Raw genomic sequence first — 19,154 nt, forward strand, 5'->3', positions numbered from 1 at the left:
TCCCCCTGTATTTGTTTTTCAAAAGGTTGTGGGGGGCGATGCCATCCATGTCCATCTGTACTGCCTCTGTGTTTGTGGGGGGGGGTTCTATGCCACCTGCGCCAGTGCTGTCGCTTTATTTGTGAGGTGTCTGGGCACTGCCTCTGTATTTGTTTTTAGGGGGGGCACGGGGGGCTGCTTCATGCTGCCTAACAGTGGGTTCCTGTGTCTTGAACTGCCCCATAGCACTTGTTTATGTCGGTCTAGTGTCAGTACTTTAAATGCGTTCTGGACCTAAATGATTCAATTACTGATAATTGAAGTACAAATGCAATGCAGTAGATTTCGCAATTACAACAAAGTGAGCTATTGCCATTTTGCATTCCACCGTTTGATTAATGCTTCGTGAAGGGAAAAAAACAGTAACATTTACAATGCCAATAGCTCAAAACAATGTCATTGCGAGACAGACCTATTGCATTGTAAATGCTTGTTTTTTAAAGCTACCTCGGTTGCTCACCCAGCCTTGCCTACTCACTGAAGTCACCCATCGGCAGCATTTACTTGCTGCCTCTCATTGGGGTTTTATTCACGAATAACGTTGTAGGAGGGGGCTGTAGCTGCAGTATATTATTGGGACACTCAATTCTGCAAACGCACTTTCGAACACCTTTTTTAGCAATACAAGAGGGGCATCTTCTGCGCTTGAAGAAGTAGATTTACAAAAATGGCTGCTACACCATAACCTAAGCACCAGCATGCGGGAAGCAACTCAGCATCAAGCTTTTTTGCCAATTCTATTCAGTATCCTAACAAGTACCGGCAAAGCCAAAAGGTCAGCTAACCCATTTCAATATTCAGCCAGATTGGCTTTGCCACTGTTTGTTCTACTTGCAATATCTTTGGAACTGTTCTGTAAACGCATGTCATGGTGCACAACTAAGTGCACACAAATTAGGATAAAGACTGAATAAATGTAGGCTGTGACTGAAAATTCACCAATCCGGTTTGCGTTTTTCACATTATCTCCCCCCCCCCCCCCACCAACCCCCACACGCCGCCCCACGCTGGTATGATTTCAAGAGGAATATCAATTTGCTTAGTAATCTGAAAAGGAAGGAAGGGATTATTCTATCATTTATTTGAAAAAGAATACCCACATTCTAGAGCACTATGCAAGCAATATTTGTTGCTTGCAGCACAAAATATATTTGCCATGTATTCCACATTTTGAGAAAGGGCCTTTAAAAAAGAAATAGAAATCACACCGTAACCCCATCTGCATTGCGGGTCTTGTAGAACGTGAGAAAGATAACACATTGTTGCGCAAGAAGTGATATTTGAATTTTAAAAATACCACAAGAATAGGCTTGAAAATGAGCAGATTATGTTCAATTATATCCAGGACAAATACACAACAAGCATTTGCAATGCAATAGGTCTCGCATTTGTAAAGTTATAGCTATTTGTGATATAAATTACACTTTTATTTATGTTGTTTTATTTGCAGTGTAGTGTTTTTTTAAAGAAAGTAAGCACACGCTATAAAGTATGGAAGCGTATGTGTAAGCAGGAAGCGTCAAGATAGTGAAATCATATGTAAGACAGTTGTAGGATAGAAGGGCAGTGGCATGGCGACTTACTGGGGGCAGGGAAAAACATACAAAGAGGAAAATGAAAACAGGATGGAATAAATGAGAGAGTTAGGGCTACTGGCATTGTAAATGACAACGTCGTTTACCAATGTGTTTAGGTTTGGATTGGAGTGGATGTATGTGGTGCCCATTCACTAACCCCTGCATCCCGCCTCCCAGCTGTTCCTCCCTCCCAGATCTCCTTTAACTGGCGGCAGCGCGCGGTGAGGAGAGCGACCCTTGACTTTACCAGGTAGGTCCTCCAGCGCTTGTGCCCTGCACTCTTGATTCCGCTGCCCATTCCTGGGCGCCATTTATCCTTGCCGCGTTTCCTCACCCCCTCGCCCACTGCTCGCTGTTCCCGCCGCTGTTGCCCGTGCGGCCCCGCCCACCCGTGCCTATTTGTTAACCCCTGCCTCCCGCCTCCCAGCTGCTCCTCCCACCCAGTTCCCCTTTAACTGGAGGTAGCGCGCGGTGAGGAGAGCGACCCTTGACCTTACCAGGTAGGACGCTCCCCACCCCCCTGCTGCAGCTCCTCCAGCGCTTGTGCCCTGCATCCTTGATTCCGCTGCCCATTCCTGGGCGTCGTTTATCCTCGCCGCTTTTCCTCGCCCCCTCACCCACTGCTTGCTGTTCCCGCCGCTGTTGCCCCTGCGGCCCCGCCCCCCGCGTCCATTCGCTAACCCCTGCCTCCCGCCTCCCAGCTGCTCCTCCTTCCCAGATCCCCTTAAAACGGCGGCAGCTGCGCGCCCGTCTGCGCCTGGATCGCGCCCAGCGCCAGAACCCCTGGACCCCGCGAAAGCCACAACACCAGACTCCACTACGATGCCAGCAGCCTCCACGCACTCAACGCCGGCCAAAACACCTGCTTCCAGGCCACCCCGAAACGGACCCACGGACCCTTCTCCTGCCGCACCTGCAGCTTCACCTGCGACAGAACCACCAAACCTCCAAGGACTGGACCCAACCACCTCCGCTGCATACTCCTCAACACCCGCTCCGCACGCAAACACGCCGTCGAGCTCTGGGATCTGCTCGACACCTCTGCCCCAGACGTGGCCTTCCTGACCGAGACCTGGGGGAACGACTCCTTGGTGTCTGACATCGCCATAGCCATCCCAAACGGCTACAAGGTCACCCGCAGGGATCGCACCAACGGAACCGGAGGAGGAATAGCCATCGTCCACAAATGCACCCTCAAGGTCGCCACCCACTCAGATGACACCCTCAACACCGCCGAACACCTGCACTTCCGGGTCCACATCGACCCCAACACCACCCTCAGAGGAACACTCATCTACAGACCCCCGGGACCCCGAGCCCAGTTCAGCGACTCCATCGTCAACCTCGCCAGCACCCACGCACTAGACTCCACGGACTACATCCTCCTCGGGGACCTGAACTTCCACCTCGAGAACAACAACGACGGCAACTCCGCCACCCTGATCGACAACCTCGGCCTCAGGCAACTTGTCACCGCAACCACCCACGCCGCCGGCCACACGCTGGACCCCATCTTCTCCACAGGCACCCACGTCGCCTTTGACCACACCACCGAACTCCACTGGACCGACCACCGCTACATCCATTTCGCCTTCAAGAAACCAACCACGCACCACCGCACCCAACAGCTGCCTTGCCGCTGCTGGAGCAAAGTCACCGAAGACCGGCTGATCACCACCCTCGCCCAGAACCCACCCACCGACCCCACCAACCCAGACGCCGCTGTCCGCAACCTCAGACAGTGGATCGAAGCCTGCGCCAACACCCTCGCCCCGCTCAAGAAACCCCCCCAACAACCACGCCAGCAAGAGAGCCACCTGGTTCACCGACGAGCTCCAGACCTTAAAACGCGCATGCCTGGAAACTGGAGAAAATATGGCTCCACGAAAGCACACCAGACAACCACGCAGCCTACAAGGACGCCACCCGCAGACATCACGACCTCATCAGATTAGCAAAGAGATCCTCCTTCAAAGACCGCTTGGATAACAATGCACACGACAGCAAAGAGCTCTTCAGCATCGTAAAGGAACTCTCCAACCCCAGCGCCAACGACATCCCGCCCTCACAAGAACTGTGCGAGTCACTAGCCATTTTCTTCCTCCGCAAGATCGCTGATATCCACGACAGCTTAAACACCACGACCGCCCGACTACGCCAGACTCCACCTCCCCTGTGAACACCACCAGCGCATCCGCCTGACCTCCTGATCCAACGTCAACGACGACGAGACACGCAAGGTCATGAACTCCATCCACTCAGGATCTCCATCAGACCCATGCCCTCACCACTTATTTAAACAAAGCAGACGCAGCCATCGCACCACAACTACGGAAGGTCATCAACATCTCCTTCGAAACAGCGACTGGACCACGTCCTTCCTCTCCGGCAGAACCCAGAGCGTCCGCCTCCCACCCTTCTGATCCAAAGCCACCGACATCATCTGCAGCGTCCCCCAGCTCATCCCTCAGCCCGACGCTGTTTAACATCTACATGGCCCACCTCGCACAAGTGGCCCACCATCACGACCTAAACATCATCTCCTACGCCGACGACACTCAGGTCATCCTCTCCCTCACCAAAGACCCACACACCACCAAAACCAACCTCCATGAGGGAATGAAGGCAGTCGCCGACTAGATGAGGAGCAGCCGTCTGAGGCTGAACTCGGACAAGACGGAGGTACTCATCCTCGGACCCACCCCCTCAGCCTGGGACGACTCCTGGTGGCCGACCACACTGGGAACAGCACCAACACCCACCGACCATGCACGCAACCAAGGATTCATCCTAGACTCCTCCCTCACCATGTCTAAGCAGGTCAACGCCATCTCCTCCTCCTGCTACAACACCCTCCGCATGCTCCGCAGGATCTACACGTGGATCCCGACCGAAACAAGAAGAACTGTGACACAGGCCCTCGTCAGCAGCAGACTGGACTACGGCAACGCACTCTACGCAGGAATCCCTGCCAAACACCTACGACGACTACAACGCATCCAAAAGGCCTCCGCCAGACTGATCGTCAACGTCCTTTGCCGCAGCTACATCAACCCCCACCTGAGAGACCTACACTGGCTCCCCGTCGACATGAGGATCACCTTCAAGCTCCTCACCCATGCACACAAAGCACTCCACAACACCGGACCAGCCTACCTGAACAGCAGACTTAGCTTCTACACCCCCACCCGCCAGCTCCGCTCCACCAGCCTCGCCCTCGCCGCTGTCCCCCGCATCCAACGATCGACCTCCGGCGGCCGATCCTTCTCCTACCTCGCAGCCAAGACCTGGAACACCCTCCCTACCCACATACGGCAGACCCAAGACCTACTCGCCTTCAGAAGACTCCTCAAGACCTGGCTCTTCACGCAGTAGCAGTACCCCCCTCCCCTCAGCGCCTTGAGACCCTCACGGGTAAGTAGCGCGCTCTACAAGTACTCTGATTGATAGATTGATCGTTTCCGGGTCGCAAAAATAAGCATCAATAACACTGTCAGTAGGACAGGATAATGTAAAGCTTAATAGTGGTCCTTTGGGAGCAGTTAGGTGTCGAGTCTGGGCTGCTAACGTGTGGGACAACGTTACAAATTGAGTCTGAGACTCCAAAGTAAAGAAGCAAGCTGATACCCTAGGGAAAGTTGTATCAACAACCACTGATTTGAACGGTGCAGGCTTCAGTACCAGGGACAGCGGCTTTGGGGCAACAGGTCAAGACCTAGATGGAGAGGCCCAGCTCCACGTGAAGTCCCCAATCAGAGCAAGGCATCGGTTAGTAAAGTGTGGCTTTGTTAATACTGGGGCACATGCATTTAACCTTCCGATGGTGAAAGCATAATACATATGAATTCAAATGGCTCACCTCGTGGTGGGGGGTGCCATCTTCCTCCACCGGGTGCGTGTTGGTACTGTGCCTGCGACGACGGGACAAGGATTGCTGTTCTTGGGGGTGCGCGGTGCTGGTGGGACAGCTGGCACCCAAATGGCTCGGCGGGGGCGTGTGATGGGGATGGTGTGGGTGCGGGTTCCGCTCTTTCTCCTGGTGGTGGTGGGGATGCGGATGGTGGTGATGGTGCTGGTGCTGGTGGTGTCGGTGCCCGTGAAAGGTGCGTATCGCCTCCACCCCGAGGCTCCTCAGGAGGCGACGAAATCCATCGGCACTCAGTGTATCGTTATCCCCGTATCGCAGGAAGAGAGCGTGCAGCTGCTGTCGCTGAGCTCGCGCCGCCTCGGGTAACTCAGGGACCAGGACAAGGGGAGAGGTGAATTCCGGAGTTTCAGTGTTACTGCTGACGCTCGGTTCCAAGGAAGGCTGGGGGTATTGCGCAGCCAGCACCACTACGCAGAGCAAGCAGAACAGGAGCCACACTGACAGCATGGCTGCTGCGGGCCGCGCCATAGAAGGATGCTGTACTCAGCACCCCATTCATGCGGGGCACTCTGGTAGAATACCGTTTTCTATGTCTATGTCTTTTGTCAGCATTGCAACTAGATACGTCACGGCCGAGGAATGTTTTGTGCCTACCTGCACGGAAGTCACAGCCACGCGTGAGGACCCAGCGGATTGAGCCAGGGGGCCGCCATCTTAAAGTCATTTGCTGTTAAACAGCCTGAGCTGTGTATTAAGGAGATTGGAACTTTTGACACCAGCGTACTGTTCCCTTCTGATTACGGTTTAAGATAGTGAATGCTTTCCGAAATGATTGATTTCTTTGAGTAATCTGTCGTTGCCTGCTAATAACATTTAGTAAAAGAGAAAATAATTCACAAACATACATAAGTAACGTTTGCATGCTCTTTGTGGGAAAAGAACAAATAACATGTAATCATCGTTAAAGGTATTACATAGATTTCTCGATTATGAGCGTACGCCCCAAATGAAATACTCATTTTAAACATGGCCGACATATTTTTCTTATTTATTTATTTATTTGTGCGTTTTTATATAGCGCGAACTTTACCCGAAGGCGTCAGAGCGCTTCACAATAAGAACAGAAAATTACAAGTGAACAAATTACAAAAGCAGACAATAAGTTACATGTGGTAAAAGTGACAATTGTGAGCACAACAAAATACATGAGGTAGTAAACAGTGCATTACAGGAGGAAAGAGTGACAAATGTGCAGGTTACAAGAGAAAACAAAGTACAATTAGAGGTAATATAGTGCAATATATGCTAGACACAGAGGCACATGTAAAAGAACAAACGTTACGTAGGCAATGGTGGCACTTGTGCAAGTATCAAAAACAAACAAAATGTGAGAGGTGCAGCGGAATAACAGAGGTTACTATAGGCTAGGAATAACCGACAACCACGCTTCTGCCAAATATGCGGCATAGTGTTTTTTTACGTATGAGTTTTATATGAGCTTTTGCTGTGCTTTAAGGTCGAGAGACGATGTTGGAGCATTCACGCGGATTCTCAACATTTTAAACCTCCGTAGAAGATGTTACGGCCTGAATTGCCTACTTGGGAACAAGATTCCAGTCTCATCGACGGCTACACCCTGTTGTGCTGGGAAAAACACTTGCAATCCAGGCGCCTAAAGAAAAGAATGTGACATTGTGTAATGTATTTGGTATCAATGTAAATCGCTCCAGTACATTCAGGTCGAGTTTGCGCTATATAAAATTTTCAAAAGGAGAAATTGAGTGGTTTGGAGGGTGAGCCTGCATTGTTTGTAATCAATCCACATTCCTGCCAAGTGCCCCGCATTAAGGGTGAAACTAACGCATTTCAGTGCTTGCCCCTGCGTGGCTGCACTGAATTGAAATGTGATGCAATTCATAGATTCTACTCTTGCTGAGATCGCATGCTGCCCCTTCAATCCGGCCAGCATAAATAATCTCTGCCCAGAGCTGTTCAAATTCGCTTCTGGGTGCCAGTGCAGTTTCAGTGGGAGGGGGAGAACTGGCATTGTCCTAATTACGGCCGTGCTGGAGGCTGGACTTGGCTCTTCAGCCTCTACCTCAAGAGTCTGCCTCATGCTGGTGCAGGAGAAGGGCATGTGTCGGGGGTACGTTACGGCCTGAATTGCCTACTTGGGAACAAGATTCCAGTCTCGGTGACGGCTACACCCTGTTGTGCTGGGAAAAACACTTGCAATCCAGGCGCCTAAAGAAAAGAATGTGACATTGTGTAATGTATTTGGTATCAATGTAAATCGCTCCTCCAAGAGTTGCAAGACACTTATGATCTCCCGAGAGGAGATTATTTGCTACATGCCGCCCTGGTGGCCAGTATTCAGAAATACTGGAGGGGGGACTCGCTGAACCACCAAACATCTGCGGGTTGCCAGTATGTGGTCATGGCGGCTGGTACGGTCAAGGCCATCACTTGCCTCTATCGGAGCCTCTCGACCGAAACCCTGTTACCCATGGATGGACTATGAACCAAATGGGAACGTGACATTGGGCGACGGATTCCCGAGACAACATGGCCGCAGTTGGTGCGCCGCGCCTGGAAGGGCACTAGAAATGCCAGGTTCCATTTGGTCCAGTTCTTCACGCTGCACCGCGCATACTTGACGCCTGTTAAGATTTCACAATATTTTGCGGGCGCATCATCGCTCTGTCCGCGATGTGGGACGGCCGGGGCTGATTTCCCTCATATGTTTTGGTCCTGTGGTGGGTTAACTGGTTACTGGGGAGCAGTGCTGGCTTGCCTGAATGCTGTCACGGACCGGCAGATAGCGGTGGATATGGGCACCTGCTTATTACTGTGGTTCCCTCACACCCCCGAGCACGGGTCACTAGCAAGTTCTATGATTTGGGCCTGATATTGGCTAAAAGGGAGATCACCATGCACTGGAAATCCACCCAGGGTCCCAGCTACTTGCGATGGAAAGCCACTCTTCAGCGCTGGGCGAGGGCTGAGTGTACACTTAGAATGCAGCAGGCCAGGCGCGTAGACGACGACAAGGCCTTGGATGTAGCCAGAGCATGGGAGGCCTTGGTAGTGGCGCTTCAGCGACCCGAGGGTAGTTCAAGCGAGGAGGAGGGAGAGGAGGCAGCGTAGAGTGGGTAATCTGGAGGGTAGCCTACTCTCGCAGAAAACGCATGACTGGCGCACACACGGCATGGAATCTGGGGTACCGGTCTCCCCGCTACGATTGACTGGGCCTGGAAGCAATACTGGAGGAAGAGTTTCAACTGATATTATGTTTATTTAAGAGTGACTGAGGGCGCACTGACAGGGAGGGATGGAGGGTGGGGAATCTTCTGGGGTTTGTTCTAAAAACGGCATAAATGCATAATGTGATATCATCCTGGGTTATTAATGACTGAGGCACTGTGTTGCCAATGGTACCTTTTTTTAAATTTGCTTGCCAATAAAAAACGTTTCTACAAAAAAAAATATCAATGTAAATCGCTCCAGTACATTCAGGTCGAGTTTGCGCTATATAAAACTTTCAAAAGGAGAAATTGAGTGGTTTGGAGGGTGAGCCTGCATTGTTTGTAATCAATCCACATTCCTGCCAAGTGCCCCGCATTAAGGGTGAAACTAACGCATTTCAGTGCTTGCCCCTGTGTGGCTGCACTGAATTGAAATGTGATGCAATTCATAGATTCTATTCTTGCTGAGATCGCATGCTGCCCCTTCAATCCGGCCAGCATATATATTCTCTGCCCAGAGCTGTTCAAAATTCGCTTCTGGGTGCCAGTGCAGTTTCTGTGGGAGGAGGGTAACTGACATTGCCCTAATTACGGCCGTGCTGGAGGCTGGACTTGGCTCTTCAGCCTCTACCTCAAGAGTCTGCCTCATGCTGGTGCAGGAGAAGAGCATTTGTCGGGGGTACATGCAGGTACATGGCGTCCTCCCACTATTTTCACAGGGTGGACGACGTCCCCCCTGCCAAGAAGTTGTACCCCACAGAAATATGCTGAACTTGGCCCAGTGCAAGACACTGGGACACGTTCAGCAGCGCCTGTATGTTGTCTACTTACAATTCCCAGCAGCAACGTGCAGGCAGAGGGGAAGCTTTTTTTCACCTCCAGCTGTGCCGAAGTTAAGGGGCCATCAGGCCTCCTTTTGTTTATTCAACTCCTGACTGGAGGTGTTGACAAAAGCACAGGTGCACCATATCACAATTGCAAAGAGTCCTGACTGGAGGTGCCCTGAAACTTCACACTTAAATGTAAATGCTAGGGAGGGGAAACAAAGGCACACGTCTTGTTATCTCTTCACAGGTACTTAAGAGAGGCATGCTTTGCCTTTGTTCAGTCCCTGTATTTGAGATGCATCCTCTGTAAGAATGACAGATGTGTTGGTCTGTCCCAGTATTTACACAAATAACAATTTTAATAGCACTATTTTAGTTCTTTTATAGCGTTACACAACCTAATGCTGGGCGTCAGAGCTCTTTACGTAACATACACAATATACATTTTCAAAAAAACATGTACATGTGTAAATCAATGTACAAGATGAGTTACATGAGGCAGGGTTACAAGGTGTAGGAGTCACATGTCCATAGATTTCTGTGCTATATTACAAGGATTACAATTTATGAACTGCAGGAGACAAAACGATGTGTGTTAAAAGCAGTAACCCACTTTACTATCTACATAAAATAAAAATCTGTCATCTGCATGTTGCATGATGTGCTTTGCAGGAGACACATTAACCTTCTACTACTTTGATTCAAATCTGGGACTTCACAAAACACAGATCATTCCAACAAACGCATAAACTCCAGAGTTATCTCATCATTATTACTATTCCCTGAGATTTACTGGGCACCTTTACAGCAGATGCTTTAACCTGATGGAGCAGGATTTCGCAAAAAGAAACCTGCTCAGATTAACACCCCCATAATACATATTAACAGTGTACGGAAAAACTAACATACAAATCACATGAACACGAGGGAAACTGCTTTGCGCATGCATGCGCTAACACAAGACTAATGCATGAAAATAAAAACCAGATTTACGTTGTGCTTTGAAAGAAACGAGAAATAATGCATGATTAGGTCGCAATTTACATCTTTTCGCATCTTACTTTCAAAATAATAAATAATGCAGTTTTCTGCTTTAAGTTTCTGCTAGGAAAACGATAACAGGGAATAGTGCAAAGGTGGGTGGTATTACAGTGAAAGATGCATTTCTGTGTAATTAATTAATGTTTATGTTTCATTTGCCATAGTGAGCCAAAATGGGTCTCCATTATTCTTAAGTCTGCTAGCCGGACAGATGAGGGGCTGAAAGATGCGCAAGAGAGAGAACACATGACCTAAACAGACGGAAGTGCTGAGCGTTGCAGAGAAAGAGAACAGGTTTAAGGCTATACATCACAGAGAGTATTGTTCGCCTGCCAAGAGATGTGACTAGCCGTGGGATCCAGGACCTCTTCCGCGGACGTAGTAGAAGAAGCACATGAGAATATATATGAATGTATTGAACATTATATTAAAAGAACGAGACAACATTGATGTAATGGGAAAGGATGTTGCACAATAGACACGTACAAAATATGAATGGAATCACAATGGTGTGACAGACCACCTCCTGAATCCATCAATAAGCTGTCGATTCTTGTAAAATGTTGCAACTGATGTGGGACGGACATGTAGATTTTAGGGTATAACTGGGTGCCTTTAGGGGTGTGGTTTTGGGAAGAGAAGAAAGAGCGCACCTTTAGCAGATAGCTGTTCGAGAGGGGTGATATGTCGTTGTCCGTCGGTTTGCAGAGAGGCCTAGGTGTTCCTGTCCCTGTCCTGCTCCTGGGTCCTGAATCTTTGTTACCTGACTCTATTTCTGGAAACCCCACCATCTCCTCGGCCAAGGGGGTGGTATATCACAGATCCTTTGGGTTTGTATTATTCTGACTTGATCTTTGCATAATTATTTGCAAATGTGTTTTTGTCTCTGAAACTGATGTCTCTTGATCTATCCACTCCATCATATGAATATTGTTTTGCATTATTTTTGGTGAAACTGATGTCCCTTAATCTATCCACTCCTTCATGCGCATATTGAATTGATGATGAGACTGACACTGTTTGCATATGCTGATGTTGTTCTCTCTCTCATGTGGATTTAATTGTTTGCACTGTGACTGTAATGCAGATGAGCATAATTCTTTACATTGATTATGAGATAAAGCTTATGAATCTTTTAAAAAAAATAATTTTTTATTACATTGATATCAACAGTACATGCAAAAGAAAGTGTATAGTGTCTTCCATAGCCATGAAAAGAGTCATACATTCCTAGTAGCCACACACAGCATTTCTGCCCACGTCCGAGGACCGGGCGACGTTAAACTAAGGGTCACATAGGCTCTCGCAGTGTGAAGACTTGCATCATCTATCAACCAGTGTTGAAATCACAACTTTTAATATAAAAACGTTAACAAACTAGAGGTGCCAACCCATTATCTACGACCCTGCCAACCTGTGGAGCATAACCTCTGACAAGTCTTATAGTACTCAGCGGACCAAGTGCAGATTCAGCAGACCAGACGTGTAGCGCACGCAGACAGTAATTATTCTAAATGAATTACCATCTTAACCAACTGCCTCATCACCATCCAACTTCAGGGGGGAGCTCTCCGGCCTGTCCGCCTCATTACCAGCGGCCATCATGTCCTGTCATCTCATGTAGTCAAGGTATAATCCCCAAAAGTTCTTGGGTCTGCTTTTGGGTGGCAGGAGTTCACTATAAGTCTCCGACTGTGTGCAACAATAAGTCAGGTCTCTAATCCACTGCGCAGTCTTGGAAGGGGGGCCCCTCATCCAGCACATAGCTAGCCTCCTCTTCGCTATCAGCATCCCCATATCCACTATCCTACGCTGCCTTAGGTAGTGCTCTGGAATAACCAACAGTGCAAGCGCGGAGACGGGGCAATCTCCACCTCGAGGATCCTGCTTAGTTCCTGAAACACCACGCCCCAAAAGTGTTGCACCCTGGACACTCCCATGCCAAGTGCATGAACCCTGCGAACTGCATCGATCACATGTCGCACACTCATGTAGCCCAAACCGATGTAGCCTTTCCGGGGTGTGATAAACTCTGTTAATATACTTGAAGTGCCCTAACCTATGCCTACCATTCAGGGAGACGGATCTCGTGTTGGAGCAGCAGTAACGCCACATGTCATCTTCAATAATTGTATCTAAGTCGCGTTGCCAGGCCAAGCGTGCCTTGTTGTACCCAGTCACCCGTTCAGGAATGGTTATTTTATACAGAGTTGAGACCATTTTTCTCGGCGCTTCCGATTTAATTGCATATGAAAGTTCTAATAGTTCTGGGGGTTCCTGAAAGTCATCCCCTAACTGTTCCCTCCAAGCCTCTCTGACTCTGTGAAATTGAAAAAACTGCAGTCCGGTGGGCCGTATCTCCCGAGTTGTCACATCCGACAGTGTTTTAAGAGTCCCATCAATAAACATGTCTCCCGGCGTATGTATACCCAGGGCTTTCATTGCCATAATCACGCCTTTGTCCCTACATGGGGCCAACCAGGTCACCCACTCTATGGGCATTAGCGGAGAGTACAAAATCGCCCAAGCGTGTTACTGCAGTAGCGCATACCAGGCGTGTCTTGGCGAGTTTACTGAGTCAAACAGGCCCGTGCGACGGTCCGCTGGATTAAATACAACTGCCGGAAGCGGCAATGGGGCAGGAAAAAGACTTTCTAGCTTAATGAATGGCGCATTCTCCTTATCATGTATCCAACTGTGTAAGTGCGCCCCTTGCGCCACTCGGTAATATAATTCAAAATCGGGTACCCCCAGACCGCCTAACTGATATGGAAGGACCAGGATTTTCCACTGTACTCTCGCTTGTTTGCCGGCCCAAGCCAGTTTTATCATCAGCGACGTGAGCCGAGTAAAGAAGCACTTTGGCAGGACTATCGGTCGTTCGTGAATAAATACAGCAGTCTAGGCAAGACACCATCTTCATTATCGATATCCTTCCTAGCAAGGAAAGAGGCAAACCTATCCATATGTCAACGTTATCTTCCAAACAGGCCATGGCTGTACCATAGTTCTCACGAAATACCATCTCAGGGTCAGTGTGTAATCGAATCCCTAGGTACCATACAGAATCAGTGGTCCACCTCAATGGGTATTCCATCTCAAACTGCTCTGTGGCGGTGGTAATGGGGAACACAATTGATTTATTCCAATTGACCGCTAGGCCAGAAAGTGTGCCAAATCGTACCACTTCCAGCAGGAGCGGCGCTAGATTAATTTCAGGTTCTCTAACATATAGCAGGGTATCGTCCGCGTAAGTTTTTTTTTTTTGCAGTTTTATATAGCGCGAACTAGACCCGAACCGAATCAGGTATCAGAGCGCTTTACATATTTTCCAGTTACGTTACATGAGGACACACTTTCATTTTAGGCACGGGGAGATTAAGTGACTTGCCCAGAATCACAGGAGGTTTTGGCGTCGTTACCGAGACTCGAACCCAGATCCCCAGGTCCGAGGTCGAGCGCCCTGGCCGTTAGGCCAACTCCTCTCCCCAAGTAAGTAAGTTGTTATGACTAGTTGGTAAGTGGGGAAATTGAGTCCCCGGTGGGAGCGGTATTCTCACATCGCACACGCCAGTGGTTCAGCAACCAAAGCATATAGCGTGGGTGACAAAGGACAGCCCTGCCGGGTGCCCCTTCGGATCTTGGTGGGTTCAGTGACGTGGCTCCCGAGCTTAATACGCGCAATCAGGTCGCTATACAGCACAGACACCATCTGCAGGAACACTGAGCCAAGCCCGAGTCTCGAGAGCACAGCCCTCAGAAAAGGCCATTCCACAGAGTCGAAGGCCTTCTCCATGTCCAAGAACACCACTATCGCCCTCGAATCCGGCCTCGTATGTTGAATAGCTCCAAATACCGTTCGTAAGTTGTAGGTGATATTTCTGCCTGCCACGAAACCCGCCTGCTCCGGAGCAACCAGCTCCGGGGCCAGTAAAGCCAACCTAGTCGCAAGTACTTTAGCGTATATTTTTGTGTCCACATTAAGTAGCGACAATGGTCTATAGGAGCTACATTCCTCTGGGGGCTTATCTGGCTTTGGAATGGCGACTATTAACGCTTCCCTCATCGTTCTCGGCATCTGTCCAGTGTCACACGTATCTGCGAACAAGGCGGAGAGGTGCGGAAGCAGCAGCTCCAGAAATGACTTATGAAAACTGACTGTTAATCCATCTGCCCCTGATGCACTACCCGCCTTCATCCCGCCCAGGACGTCCCGAATCTCATCAAACTCTATTGGTTGCATTAAAAATTCACGCTGCACGTTTGTTAAGAACGGATGTTTGATATGCTCCAAATAGTCTAGGACCTCGCTCCCCGTAACTCGTGAAGCGTATAAATCTGAGTAGTATTCCAGAAACCTTTGTGCAATCTCTTCTTCTTCTGTAACTATAGCTCCCTCCTTTGACCTGACAGCTGTAACCGCTATTTTCCGCCGTTGCTGTTTAACCATGTTGGCCAAGACCTTTCACGGTCTGTCTTTTTCCCCATATACTCTAGCTATAGCGTATTTGCCCAAATGCTTGACCTCAGCATCCGCCTCCTCCTGATATTCTGCCAGTAGCCCTTTCATTTCCTCCCGAGAAGCGTCAGTATCTCCCGCTGTAAGAAGTTGGCCTGGTATGTGATGTTCACTATTCTAGTGAGCACCGTGCACCAGTCCAAACAATCCTTATGGTGATTGGTTGTAAGTCAACCTTATAGACCAGCTATCCTAGGGGTAGCATGGACAAAAGCAGTCTTAGGCTGAACTCAAGAGGGCAAGTGAAGCCAGCTGTTTTACCATATGCAATCCTTTTAATACCAAATGAAAGGACACCACACAAGTCATATATTATAAAATATATGTATTTATTACTAGAATAATCCTCTGAACTCTTTACGAGGGCAGAAGCACAAGCCTTAAACAAAGAACTTCATATATCATACAAAAGTTGCACAAATATGGATAGGCCCTGGTGGCCCTTAAAACCATATACTAAAATAATGGTATAAGAACCACGTCACAAACAATGGTAAGGCCTAGGGCCTTGGAAATCGCTGGGGCTACACTGGACTAACAGCAGTTAGGACGTGGGAGGCCCACAGGATGCGGGTGCAGTGTCTAAATGCGCACGCGTGCACCAATAGAAGTCAAAAGTGCGTAAAAGTTAGAAAGTTACAGTTTTGGAAGTCTTCCGACTGGACTAGAAGTTAACCACTAAAAACTAGGACAATAGGGATGTAAATCTCTACAGGAGCACCGTAGTGCTGGCGTTACCTCACCCACAGGAAGCGGGTGCATAGGTGTCAAAGTGTGTCGGGTTTCGTCGTGGAGTTCTATGGAGCCTTGGAGAAAAGATGATGCAGGCGACCAGGAGAGAAGAGTCCGGTTGGATCCAAGGGTGGATCGAAGATGTAGAGTACCTGAAAGCAGAGGGGACAGAGTCTGGGTCACTAGCCAGTGACCAGGAAGGAACCAGGAAGGAACCAGGCGATGTCGGGTTGCGATCAGGTGATGTTGTGAAGCTTGTCTCCGCTGCCACATGGACCAGGAGGTGTCGACGACGACCAGGCACTGGGCACGGACTGTCCCATGAAGGCTCTCCCTGTTGGCGGTGTAGGATCTCGATTCAGAGTCAACAGGCCTTGGCAAATGCAACCCACGCAGGAATCAAAGATGGCTTCTGGATCAGACCAGCAAGGTCTGATGGGCTGCTCCTTTTCAGGGGAGCAAGGGCCAGTCTGGAGCAACCAGAACAGTGTTGAAAATTCAAAGGTTCGTCGTCACAGAGGCCACTAGTCAACGGGCAAGTGACCGGAGAGACGCGCCGAGCAGGAAAATGCAAAAGGGCCCCGCGCAGCACTCGGTGATTGTGGAGAGGTGATCTTCGGTGCAAATGATGCTCGGTGCTGGGGCTTCTCAATCCCCAATGCACAGCTTCGAGGGTGCCTCGGGAGCTGCACAGAAAAAACTTTGCTGGCTTTCCAAGATGGCCGGTCCCACGTCTCACGTCGCCTCCACGGGTCTCAGCTTTGCTGTGGCTGTGGATCGGGCTGTCAGATGTCTGGAAGTCTGGTTCTTGTCGGTCTCTGTCGTTCGAGCTCCGGCGGGAGCAACAACAAAGCAAACCTTTGAGCGCTTGATGGTGCCTGCTTGCACAAGGTGGTCACTCCTTGACCACAAGGGAGATTCTTCAGTCTTCTACGTCGAGTAGGATGTCGAAGGGTCCAGAGTTATGTATCAAAGTTTCAGTCAGGATTATCTGATGTCTTAGGACGCAGCTCCTACCTTTTTTCCAAATCAAGGGGCTGGATTACCTGCTAGGTCCCTCCTATGGGTGGGACCCAGGAAGGGGGTGGTTACACCCCTTTCCCTTTGTCCAGTTTCGCGCCAGAGCTGGGCTGGAGTGCCCCAGCACCGGTTTGAACTGGGCTATGCATGGGACACCTTGTGTGCCCCAGGCAGTGTCTAGTTTCATTCAACCCTCCCTGCCCCAATCCACTATCTCCTGTCTGGGGTGGTACTGGCACCTCCCTGTGACAGGAAACCTTTTCTCCAGGCCTCCCCTGCCAGAGTTTCGGTCATCAGCAGGAGGCCAGACTTGTGTCTGTGGCAGCAGCATCCATTTTGTGATGCTGAGGCTCTGGTTAATTTTAACCGCGTTTAAAGAAAGTAACATGTCTTTTCCCTCTAGAAGGGTGGAATGCTACCCCCGTCGCCAGGACTGGCGAAGCGGTAGTATTCCAAAGCGTATGGCACCTTACACGACATGTTTCGATAAAGCCAAACCAAAGATAGCATTTAACCGCAAGGTTCATAATGCACTTAAGAGTATATGGTATGGCAATATCATAGAACAGCTATAAGGACATGGTTCCGAAAGCTGCAGACAGGCTCAGCTCATGCTAGAGCACCATCTCACATAAAACCAAGCACTCTGCCTCCAGGATTGTTAAGGCCTGCCATAGGAGTGACTTATAGGTGCATATGTGTCTATATGTAAAGGTAGATATAGGAATACTATTTCTAAGCAAGGGGTGATTACACCACCTTGCCCCAGCTGAGTTGGCAGCCAGTTGTGTCAAATTGGAAGGCCAGCCAGGGGTGGCAAAAGATATGCTGCAGCCCCTGGTAGGCCTTGGAATCACCTATGCCCTGGGTGCCTGTGGCACACTTAAACAGGGGCTGATAAGGTGACCCAATTACCAATTGGAGATGTACCTAGGGAACATGGAGTCCATTTTACAGTGGGAGCAGATAGCCTGGGGCCCTGATTAGCAGGGTCCCAGGCTAACTAAGTCGAAAACCAGCTAAACACAAGGCAAAAAATCTGGGGTAACCATAGTCAGATATCCATCCTCCTACATAACCCCCCCCCCCGCCCCAAACGAAAGGAGATAAGGCTATCCTTGACCAGGTAAGTCTATATTGCCTGAGTGGCCATATAAGGAGGAACCTGCACTGGCATGGTTACCCCCTGTCTCATGGTCCACTAAGCAATCCCTCACCCTAGGGGTATCAGAGGGTCTCCACCAGAGGGAATTACTACCTGTGGTGCGTTTTGGCAAAGTAAAAGGCTGGTGTTGAGAGGGAGTACTGAAGTGAGGCTCCACTAATGTAGGGCTCAGCTTCCTCCAATCACTATCCACCATGGGTACCTTTCTTTCCATGACTGAGTTGCACTGTGCTCTCAGGGTCAACCTCTGGCTGCCTACAGCTGGAGACTGGGTCCCTTTGGTTGGCTTACTGGAGGGACAGGTCAGGTTTGGGGCCTTTGGGTCTCATGTTTGGCTGTGCCCAACAGTGTCCATCTGGGGGAGGTTCCTAACTAGGTGTAAGGGAGATCCCTCAGGAGTTTTTGAAGTTTTCACCTTGCTAGGGCTGCTAGCTTTGGTGCCCCTAATCTGCTGATGGGGGTGTTTTATTGGACAGGGGGCCCTTTGGGGTCCACTGACCTCCTTGACCTCTACAGCCCTGGCCTGACTGAGGCAGGATAGAGAGGGGCAGGTTACCTGCTCCAGACTGGGTCCCACCTTGGAATAGTCCACTGACATCAGGGGCTCTGCCAGGCTAGGCCTTAATACCTCTGGGGCAGTTCCTTCACAAGGGGTAAGATCAGTTCCCTGAGGAGGCTGATCCTTTCCTAAAGTCTGGTGGGAGGGAGATTTCTCTTCCTCCTCAGTGCTCTCTGTTTGTGTGGAGGGATCCCTAGTTTCAGGCTTCACAACACATGAATCTGTTTGAGTTTTGGCTGTGGCCATCACAGCCCCACCAACCTTTTCAGGAAGGGACTCAGTTTGGGTATGGCTGGTACCATCACAGCCCTGCCAACCTTTTCAAGGAAGGAATCTGCTTGAGATTGGGCTGAGTCTAGCACAGCCCTGCCAACCTGTTCAGGGAGGACATCTTGGATTGGGGCTGTGGCCATCACAGCCCCACTAACCTTTCCATGGCGACCTACCATTTTGGAATGGGTTACTTGCTCTAACTCAGCCCAGGCTGAGATCTCTAAATCATTTCCCAGTAGGCAATCTACAGGCAAGTTTGTAGACACTGCCACTCTCTTTGGGCCAGTGA

General features: G+C 49.7%; 1 protein-coding gene across 1 annotated transcript in view; it reads right to left on the minus strand.

Annotated features, from left to right (window-relative positions):
- Positions 1-6,079, minus strand: part of SLC39A6 (solute carrier family 39 member 6) — a 408,063-nt gene extending 401,984 nt beyond the window's left edge. Inside the window, exon 1 of the mRNA XM_078687710.1 lies at positions 5,476-6,079. Within this exon, the coding sequence (XP_078543836.1) occupies positions 5,476-6,012 (537 nt within the window). The 5' untranslated portion in view covers positions 6,013-6,079. The remainder of the gene's footprint in view (positions 1-5,475) is intronic.
- Positions 6,080-19,154: the final 13,075 nt, after the last annotated feature.

This window comes from Lissotriton helveticus, chromosome 4_1 (assembly GCF_964261635.1).
Source record: "Lissotriton helveticus chromosome 4_1, aLisHel1.1, whole genome shotgun sequence".
Lineage (NCBI taxonomy): Eukaryota > Metazoa > Chordata > Amphibia > Caudata > Salamandridae > Lissotriton > Lissotriton helveticus.